Source organism: Oncorhynchus mykiss, chromosome 8, assembly GCF_057628025.1.
Source record: "Oncorhynchus mykiss isolate SJ-2025 chromosome 8, ASM5762802v1, whole genome shotgun sequence".
Lineage (NCBI taxonomy): Eukaryota > Metazoa > Chordata > Actinopteri > Salmoniformes > Salmonidae > Oncorhynchus > Oncorhynchus mykiss.
Window position 1 is genome coordinate 63,801,381 of NC_143029.1, and position 10,719 is coordinate 63,812,099.

The 10,719-nt window shown below is 41.3% G+C and overlaps 1 protein-coding gene across 8 annotated transcripts in view; it reads right to left on the reverse strand.

The window, feature by feature from the left end:
• LOC110530300 (nonsense-mediated mRNA decay factor SMG7) overlaps window positions 1-10,719 on the reverse strand; it is a 31,074-nt gene that overhangs the window by 18,552 nt on the left and 1,803 nt on the right. For 4 of the 8 annotated variants that reach the window (XM_090182243.1, XM_090182239.1, XM_090182240.1 and 1 more), the window contains exons 2-4: window positions 10,667-10,698; window positions 3,311-3,428; window positions 695-827 (exon numbers count right to left, since the gene is read on the reverse strand). In XM_090182243.1, coding sequence (XP_090038369.1) covers window positions 695-827; window positions 3,311-3,428; window positions 10,667-10,698 — 283 coding nt within the window. Of the gene's footprint in view, window positions 1-694; window positions 828-3,310; window positions 3,429-10,666; window positions 10,702-10,719 lie in introns of all 8 variants that reach the window. The other 4 variants (XM_090182242.1, XM_036985923.2, XM_036985924.2 and 1 more) reach the window with 1 other exon arrangement.

Consider the following 10,719-nt stretch of genomic DNA (forward strand, 5'->3'; position numbering starts at 1 on the left):
CCAACATCTTCACAAGGTCCTTTGTTGTTGTTTTGGGATTGATTTGCACTTTTCGCACCAAAGTACGTTCATCTCTAGAAGACAGAATGCGTCTCCTTCCTGAGCAGTATGATGGCTGCGTGGTCACATGGTGTTCATACTTGCATACTATTGTTTGTACAGATGAACATGGTACCTTCAGGCGTTTAGAAATTGCTCCCAAGGATGAACCAGACTTGTAGAGGTCTACAAGTTCTTGGCTGATTTCTTTTGATTTTCTCATGATGTCAAGCAAAGAGGCACAGAGTTTGAAGGTACACTTCCTATTGACTCAAATGATGTCAATTAGAAGCTTCTAAAATAATGACATCATTTTCTGGAATATTCAAAGCTGTTTAAAGGCACAGTCAACTTAGTATATGTAAACTTCTGACCCATTGGAATTGTGATACAGTGAGTTATGTGAAATAATCTCTGTAAACAATTGTTGGGAAAATGACTTGTGTCATGCACAAAGTAGATGTCCTAACAAACTGTAGCTTTGGCAAGTCGGTTAACAAGAAGTTTGTGGTGTGGTAAAAAAAAAAGTTTTAAATGACTCCAACCTAAGTATGTAAACTTCCGACTTCAACTGTATGTCTGCAGAGCTGGCAAATAAGGTTCGGCCAAAAACTAAGATTCTTCAAAAACAACCTACCTTCTAGTTGCAACTTACTTGTGTGTAAAATCCACTAGCTGCCTCGAGAAACAAGGACAGATTGGCCTGCACCTCACTTCTATTGGGGTTGGCTCTGTTCTTGGCTTGACTCTGTAGTGTTGTTATTTGATTCTTAAAAGCATGATTCCAGCTGAAAAATGAGGTGAGAAAATCTAAGTATACTTTCTTGTTTCAGAGTCAAACAGCTGATGATAATACATCTACTTCCAACAGTACAATAGTTGTATTGTGCTTGAGAGCAAATTGACTCACTTCACAGTTATTACCAGAGGTGGGACCAAGTCACTACTTTGAGTCACAAGCAAGTCTTAAGTCACAAGGTCCAAGTCTTAAGTAGACCGGGTCAAGTCTCGATTCAAGTCCATGTCGAGCATTCTAAGAGCAAGTCAAGTCACACAAGTCCTGTCAATAAAACAATCTTTGTCTACTGAGGCTACCAGACAGCCCTTTTCATTGTCTACAAAATATTTTGATCACGTAATAATAAATGTTAACAAATTCCAAATGGTTAAGTAAATAAGCAATTTCAAAACAAAAGACCAGTACGCCTATGCTAGTAGTAATTGTTGCTCGATGACCCATTGCTGGAGAGCCTGCAAAGTAAACAGTTCACATTCTTGATTAGCAAAACATTTTTGGAGCTGCATATTTGTGGCAATCCTCTCTCCCTACAATATCATAATGCAGCTGCATCCAATTCTATAGCTGTACAGCAATCCAGTCGCTAGCTCCGTGATCCTCAAACCTTTTGACACCTCCCCCAGGTAGCCCCTATCATCATCAACAATATCTTAATTTCTCCAGAATGCAACATTCATCACATAATATTGAAGGCAGTGCAATGTTACAACTATCTTCAGACATAGCCAGTAGCCACCAGGCTATATGAAAATGATCAATGAAATTGGCAGGTAGCTTAGCGTCACTGTTCTGGCAAATAAGTGTCCGTAGTAGTTTTCTTATCTTTTAAAAAAACATAATCCTACTGGGTTTTATGGATTTGCGCTCACGCTGATGAATAGTCATTGGTCAACAAACAGACTTACAATCTTCAGAAACAAAAATTGTTTTTTTAAACAATAAATGTGTGCAATACCATAGGCCTATGCTAGAAACCTGATAAAAAAATGTAAAAAATTCCCCCTTATCAATCTACACACAATACCCCATAATAACAAAGCAAAAACAAATTAATTAATTTTTGGAAATGTATAAATACAGAAATCACATTAACATAAGTATTCAGACCCTTTACTCAGTACTTCGTTGAAGCACCTTTGGCAGCGATTACAGCCTCGAGTCTTCTTGGGTATGACGCTACACGCCTAGCACACCTGCATTTGGGGGAGTTACTCCCATTCTTCTCTGCAGATCCTCTCAAGCTCTGTCAAGTTGAATGGGGAGCGTTGCTGCATATTTATTTTCAGGTCTCTCCAGAGATGTTTGATCGGGTTCAAGTCCGGGCTCTGGCTGGGCCACTCAAGGACATTCAGAGACTTGTCCTGAAGCCACTCCTGCATTGTCTTGGCTGTGTGCTTAGGGTTGTAGTCTTGTTGGAAGTTGAACAGTCACCCCCAGTCTGAGGTCCTGAGCGCTCTGGAGCAGGTTTTCGTCAAGGATCTCTGTACTATGCTCCGTTCATCTTTCCCTCGATCCTGATGCTGCCACCACCATGCTTCACCGTAGGGATGGTGCCAGGTTTCCTCCAGATGTGACGCTTGGCCTACTGCAGCTCTGATTGGTTATGGCGCACCGGTCTGCGTAGAGTACAGGCCCCGAGTCATGCCTGTCAAATCAATAGAATCCTTCTCCGATGTGTTCGGTCTATGACAAAATTGTCTTGCATAGTTACGTTTTGCATACTAAGTATTTCATAGTTTATGTTGCATTGAAAGTGGCTAATATTGCATTGATCCGATCACAATTCCAACAGTAAATGGAAATGCTGCCAGTGTCAACTGTCATGCTCCTCTGCGGGGGCTGATATTTCTTCTGCACAGCAGCCCCGGGTGAGCAGCGCACAGTTTAGAGGGAACATTGGTCTCAAGTAAATGTTGTGTACCAACTTATTTTATTTTCTATCAAATAGTCTCACGTCATTACATTTGTGACTCGAGTCCAAGTCAAGTGACTTGAGTCCACACTTCTGGTTATTACTAATCTACTTTCTTTACAGTTGTCTTGCAATCTTACAAATGTAAAATCCTGTTAAGGTCATTCAACAACTTTATTTTATTTAATTAGGCAAGTCAGGAACAAATTCTTATTTACATTGATGGCCTACGCCAGCCAAACCCGGACAATGCCCTTTGGGACGCCCAATCACAGCCAGATGAGATACAGCCTGGAATGTGATAACAACAACTAGAGTGATAACTATTAGACTAAAGAGTATGTTGATGTAAGGTCAAATGACTCAATGAAACAGGAATACATAACATAATTATGTGATCTTCAGAAAGACAGCAAAACATTGTTTCCCATTATAAAATTAGGACCATCTTATTGTTACGAAGTGAGGCTAAAATCCCTAGACCTAGCAAGAGTAGCGATAGTAGTAGGCTGCCTAATAGGTTTAATTACACAACCAATTTAATGTAGACTGGGACTTACAGATCTTGCTCCACTTTCTTGTCCAACGCATACTCCAGGTCAGTCACCAGCATCTTCTGGTACAAGTCCTGAAGAGCCTGCCTTGAAGTCCAGACCTCTGCTGTGCCAAGCTTAGAATCTAGGGGAAAGGAGGACATTATGGGCACTCCTCTCACTTATATTTTACACTTCTGATGGATTAAATCACATTTTATTCATCACGTTCTTCATAAAACAGGTGTGGACTAATAGTGAAATGCTTATTTACACATCCTTCCCAACAATGCAGAGAAATAAAATAGAAAAGTAAAACACGTAACAATAGATCCACAATGAATAAAGCTAACTTGGCTATTTATTTAACCTTTAATTAACCAGGTAGGCAAGTTGAGAACAAGTTCTCATTTACAATTGTGACCTGGCCAAGATAAAGCAAAGCAGTTTGACACATACGACACAGTTACACATGGAGTAAAACAAACATACAGTCAATAATACAATAGAAAAATAAGTCTATATACAATGTGAGCAAGTGAGGTGAGATAAGGGAGGTAAAGGCAAAAAAAGGCCATGGTGGCAAAGTAAATACAATATAGCAAGTAAAACACTGGAATGGTAGATTTGCAGTGGAAGAATGTGCAAAGTAGAAATAAAAATAATGGGGTGCAAAGGAGCAAAATAAATAAATTAAATAAATAAATACAGTAGGGAAAGAGGTAGTTGTTTGGGCTAAATTATAGGTGGGCTATGCACAGGTGCAGTAATCGGTGAGCTGCTCTGACAGCTAGTGCTTAAAGCTAGTGAGGGAGATAAGTGTTTCCAGTTTCAGAGATTTTTGTAGTCCGTTCCAGTCATTGGCAGCAGAGAACTGGAAGGAGAGGCGGACAAAGGAAAAATGGGTTTTGGGGGTGACCAGAGAGATACACCTGCTGGAGCGCGTGCTACAGGTGAATGCTGCTATGGTGACCAGCGAGCGGAGATAAGGGGGGACTTTACCTAGCAGGGTCTTGTAGATGACCTGGAGCCAGTGGGTTTGGTGAGGAGTATGACGCGAGGGCCAGCCAACGAGAGCATACAGGTCGCAATGGTGGGTAGTATATGGGGCTTTGGTGACAAAACGGATGGCACTGTGATAGACTGCATCCAATTTATTGAGTAGGGTATTGGAGGATATTTTGTAAATGACATCGCCGTAGGATGGTCAGTTTTACAAGGGTATGTTTGGCAGCATGAGTGAAGGATGCTTTGTTGCGAAATTGGAAGCCAATTCTAGATTTAACTTTGGATTGAAGATGTTTGATATGAGTCTGGAAGGAGAGTTTACAGTCTAACCAGACACCTAGGTATTTGTAGTTGTCCACATATTCTAAGTCAGAACCGCCCAGAGTAGTGATGTTGGACGGGCGGGCAGGTGCAGGCAGCGATCGGTTGAAGAGCATGCATTTAGTTTTACTTGTATTTAAGAGCAATTGGAGGCCACGGAAAGAGAGTTGTATGGCATTGAAGCTCGTCTGGAGGGTTGTTAACAGTGTCAAAAGAAGGGCCAGAAGAATACAATGGTGGCTATGGCTATATAAAAGGGATACCAGTAACAAGAATATGTGCAGGGGTACGAAGTAATTGAGGTAGACAGTATGTACACATAAATAGGAATAAAGTGACAGACAGTAAACAGTAGCAGCGCATGTGATGATTGAAAAAAAAGTTAGCGCAAAAAGGGTCAATGCAGATAGTTAACTAAAAAGCTACCCCAACAAACTAAACTCAGCAAAAAAAAGAAACGTCCTCACAGTCAACTGCATTTATTTTCAGCAAACTTAACATGTGTAAATATTTCTATGAACATAAGATTCAACAACTGAGACAAACTGAACAAGTTCCACAGACATGTGACTAACAGAAATGGAATAATGTGTCCCTGAACAAAAGGGGGGTCAAAATCAAAAGTCAGTCAGTATCTGGTTTGGCCACCAGCTGCATTAAGTACTGCAGTGCATCTCCTCCTCATGGACTGCACCAGATTTGCAAGTTCTGGCTGTGAGATGTTACCCCATTCTTCCACCAAGGCACCTGCAAGTTCCTGGACATTTCTGGGGGAGGGATGGCCCTAGCCCTCACCCTCTGATCCAACAGCTCCCAGACATGCTCAATGGGATTGAGATCCGGGCTCTTCGCTGGCCATGGCAGATCACTGACATTCCTGTCTTGCAGGAAATCACACACAGAAAGAGCAGTATGGCTGGTGGCATTGTCATGCTGGAGGGTCTTGTCAGGATGAGCCTGCAGGAAGAGTACCACATGAGGGAGGAGGATGTCTTCCCTGTAATGCACAGTGTTGAGATTGCCTGCAATGACAACAAGCTCAGTCCGATGATGCTGTGATACACCACCCCAGACCATGACGTACCCTCCACCTCCAAATCGATCCCGCTCCAGAGTACAGGCCTCGGTATAACACGCACACGCATGCAAATCCGACCATCACCCCTGGTGAGACAAAACCGCGACTCGTCAGTGAAGAGCACCTTTTGCCAGTCCTGTCTGGTCCAGCAACGGTGGGTTTGTGCCCATAGGCAATGTTGCTGCCGGTGATGTCTGGTGAGGACCTGCCTTACAACAAGCCCTCAGTCCAGCCTATTGTGGACAGTGAGCACTGACGGAGGGATTGCGCGTTCCTGGTGTAACTCGGGCAGTTGTTGTTGCCATCCTGTACCTGTCCCGCAGGTGTGATGTTCGGACGTACCGATCCTGTGCAGGTGTTGTTACACGTGGTCTGCCACTGCGAGGATGATCCGCTGTCCGTCCTGTCTTCCTGTAGCGCTATCTTAGGCGTCTCACAGTTCAGACATTGCAAATGTATTGCCCTGGCCACATATGTAGTCCTCATGCCTCCTTGCAGCATGCCTAAGGCACGTTCACGCAGAGGAGCAGGGACCCTGGGCATCTTTCTTTTGGTGTTTTTCAGAGTCAGTAGAAAGGCCTCTTTAGTGTCCTAAGCTTTCATAACTGTGATGTTAATTGCCTACCGACTGTAAGCTGTTAGTGTCTTAATGACCGTTCCACAGGTGCATGTTCATTAATTGTTTATGGTTCACTGAACAAGCATGGGAAACAGTGTTTAAACCCTTTACAATGAATATCTGTGAAGTTATTTGGATTTTTACAAATTATCTTTGAAAGACAGGGTCCTGAAAAAGGGCAATTTATTTTGCAGAGTTTATTTAGCAGTCTTATGAATGTTATCACCCAACTTTGTGATAAAGGAAAAATCTGAGGCCTGCACTAGAGCCTAACCTGCTAATGTAGAAAATACGCTGTAGGCTACAGTCAGAAACAGCAAAACGATTTTGACCATGGGTGCAGTTTTACTTTTTCCTAATTTAGATATAGTATATTTCCGCTTATAATTTCTGACATTTTGGTAAGCTGTTAGTCAACTTGTCTATAATTAGGTACATGCAGCTTCTCGGTCATATGTTTCTCGAGATTTCAAAAACTAAATAAACCCTTGCTAACTAGAAACTCAAATCAATAGAATTAATGCAGTTAACATCTGTAAAGTTCTCTCCATCATCTCTGCTTCTTCGCAGAGCAAAGACATTTAGGGACCAGGGACAAAATGCAATAACAAAAAATTACAATTCTGTGCAAAATTTGTTTGACCCTTTGTAAGGAAATAGAAAGCAGTGAAAATGAGACATGTTTCTGATAAGATTTCAGTTTGGCTTGGATGCATATTTCTTCTGATTGCAAAAAACGATCAGCTTTTGATGCTGATAAAGACAGTATCTAATTGCATTTGCATTCTCTCAAGATGCTGAAAGAAACCATATTTCTACACAAGTCAAAATTGTGCCTACATACAGTATGATTTAGAACTTTACTGAAATAAATGCTTAATTCTGCAGGAGTTAAACCTTCAGTTTCCAATTAACCATCTGAACAGTATGCAAGAGTTCCCTTGACGTGCCATATGTCTATTTGAAGTCCCTGTTTTGTGACTGTCAAATTTGTATAGCGCCTCACAACCATCACACATAACCGGCACTGCTATCATCCTCTTTTACCACTTCACCAAACATTACTTTTCTGTCCCTCTTCTCCATTTTCAACTCCCAATTTCATAGCTCTTCTCTGATTGAATTAACCAGAGACATTTCCTTTTTGCATCCAGGGCTGGAGTGTTACCAATGCAGTAAACAATCTGAAAAGAGTAATCACTAGAGTACAATGGAAATCTTAACAATATTGTATTTTCTTGTGCGGAAATAAATATAAACCTATCATATGGTGATATCTGGTACCGAGAACCTTGCATGTTGATTTGGAACCAAACATTGTAGGCCTACAGTGTGATACGAGACTCTTTCAATGGTGATTTTGGACAATTTCAACTGAGATCGAGTGTGCATGTTCACCATAGAAGACATCACTGTGCAAACAGTCACACTCGGTGTGCAACAGCCAGCCAAAGCAGAGCTCACATTGTATGTAAACACATGTAAATCAGGAGACGATGACCCATTGGCATGGTGGAGAGGGAATGAGGGTCTTCAGTAGGCCTACAGCAGGCAATATTGTTACCCCACTCCGCAGTCTATTAAAGCCAGAAAAGGTGAACATGCTTGTGTTCCTTGCCAGAAACCTTTAGGTAGGTTAATATATAATGAAAATATTCTGAATGGTTCAGAAGGTGAGTGCTACGGGACAATAGTCAATTAGACAGGTTGCCTGAACATTCTTGGGCACAGACAGTATGGTGATCAGCTTGAAACAGGTATTACAGACTGGGTCAGGAAGAGGTTTAAAATGTCCATGAAGACACTTGCCAGCTGGTCAGCGCATTCTCCAAGTATGTGTCCTGGTAATCCTTCTGGCCCTGCAGCCTTGTGAATGTTAACCTGTTTAAAAAGGTCTTACTCACGTCAGCTACGAAGAGCGTGATCCCACTCGTCCATAACAGCTGGTGCGCTCAGGCATGGTGTAGTGTTGCTTGCCTCGAAGCCTGCATAGAAGGCATTTAGCTCGTCTGGCAGAGCCGCGTCACTGGGCAGCTAGCGGCTCCCATGATTTTTCCCCATGATAGTTTGCAAGCCCTGCCACATTTGACGAGTGCCAGAGTTGGTGTAGAAGGATTCGATCTTAGTCCTGTATTGACGCTTTGCCTGTTTGAGGGGACATAGCGGGATTTCTTATACGTGTCCGGGTTAGCGGCACGATCCTTGAAAGCGGCAGCTGTAGCCTTTAGCTCAGTGCGGATGTTGGCTTATGTATGTACGGTCAGTGTGGGGATGACTTATTGCACTTATTAATGAAACCGGTGACGACTGGGGTAAACGCCGATGCCATCAGAAGAGTTCCAATTGATTTGATTGTGCCTGTATTACTGCACCGTCTAAAAAAAATAATTACAACGAGTGACTGTGTCTAGCACCCGTTCTCACTCTCTCCTCCCTGCTGCAGTGACATCACAGAACATCAAAAGTTATTGCACTGTCCGTGTTGCTAATGATGGAACATAATTAAAGCCATCTGTTACCGAAGTCCCTAATTTGTTAAGGAATGACATTCTCTATTCCCTCAACCCTTGCACTCTTTACATGACACATCGCATGCACGTCACCAATAGGGCCTGACCTATAGCATATCATAATCACATCAATAAATAGGTTATAACAAACTCCGAACACACATGAAAGCAAAATGTATACAGAGGACGTAACAAATAAACTCAAAACAGGGGAATGTTTACTGGTTGCTTAGGAGGTAAAGGCGAAGTCTGATGTGTGGCATAAATTTGACAAATTGTGGAAAATACTGGAGATCAAGAAAGGTAAGGAGCAAACGCTGCATGCATATTATGTGTGCCAAACCGGTGCTGTTAGACTACAATATCATTTTTGTCAGTTTGGAACAACTTAACAAAATAAATTAGAATCCTACCAGAGACATTTTTTAAGCCTTTATTACAACAGACTAAAAGCAGTCACATGCATTTGTGAATGCAATTTCCGAAATGGAACGGTTTATTTATTGTTTACGCTAATTATTCAAGTGTTGCTTTGTCATTTTATTTTAAAACTAAAATGCTTAGTTGCATTTCAAATCATGAATGACTCATATGCTGTGTGATGACACGTACAAATGATTGATACAGTAACCTACATAACTATGAAGATATAGGCCTAAGTAAGTTACGGTATTAAGACTAAACAGGCCGCGATCTTAGGCCTATAGCCTATAACCTTGATGGTGGTTATACAAGGCTGCTATACTAAGCCTATTAATGATAATGACATTACTTGTTTATTATTATAAACAATGAGGGTATCAAGAAAAAGGAGGGTTTAGTGTAAACACTAAATACAGCATAGCAAAGACTAAAAACAGGCAAATTTCTGAAATTGTTTATCCCACCTGTAGTTGCGTGAGGCTTGGTGCTCAGGGAATAAGTAGGCTACTAAAAAAAAAAACTCTTAAAAGACAACAGAAGCATGATCTGTCTTATTTCTGTAGATATATATGGATGACTTATGAAAGCCAGGCACATTTAACAGTTAGGCTATTGATTATAGACCTAAATAAGTTGGTGTTTCCCCGCTCCTCACTTTTCTTAGATAAATAAGGCAAGGGATTTTTTCTCATCTCCTAAGTCCACTGCTGCCTCTACAGCATTGATCTCAACACCAATATACTGGTTAATGTATCTATTATGCACAAAGCAACATGGTCTAGGAAAAGATAAGACTGGAAGTGGTGTTGGAGGAGGCACTCTCCTCTGATTTGAAATCAAATATACCATTGCCCTGTGTATGGTGCAGTCTTTCGGATGGGACATTAAACAGGTGTCCTGACTATGTGGTCATTAAAGATCACATGGCACTTATCGTAAGAGTAGGGTTGTTAACCCGTGTCCTGGCTAAATTCCCAATCTGGCCCTCATACCAACATGGCCAACTAATCATCCCCAGGTCCAATTGGCTCATTCATCCCCTTTAACTATTCCCTGGGTCACTGCTGTAAATTAGAAAGTTCTCAGTCAACTCACCTGGTCAAATATATATTACGGATACATCTTTTTTTTTATATGATAAAGGAATATGCAGTGTCTGTCCCAGGTCTGGGGATTATCAACTTCCAAAACATTAAAGAAAAGGAAAAGCTTTCAAGATCAAAATTAATAAAATAAAATATGAAAATAAGAATTTGTTCTTAACTGACTTGCCTAGTTAAATAAAGGTAAAATAAAAAATAAATAAAAAATAAGAGACCATAATATCAGCAAAAACAATATTGTCCACAATGCATAGTGTCTAGTAATAAGGGGTTGTGGGTTAAAACAAAGAAGGAACCACAAAGGTGAGGTGTGAAACATACCTGTCATGTCAGCCTTCAGGGCCTCTGCCTGCCTGCTTGGGTATAAACAAACA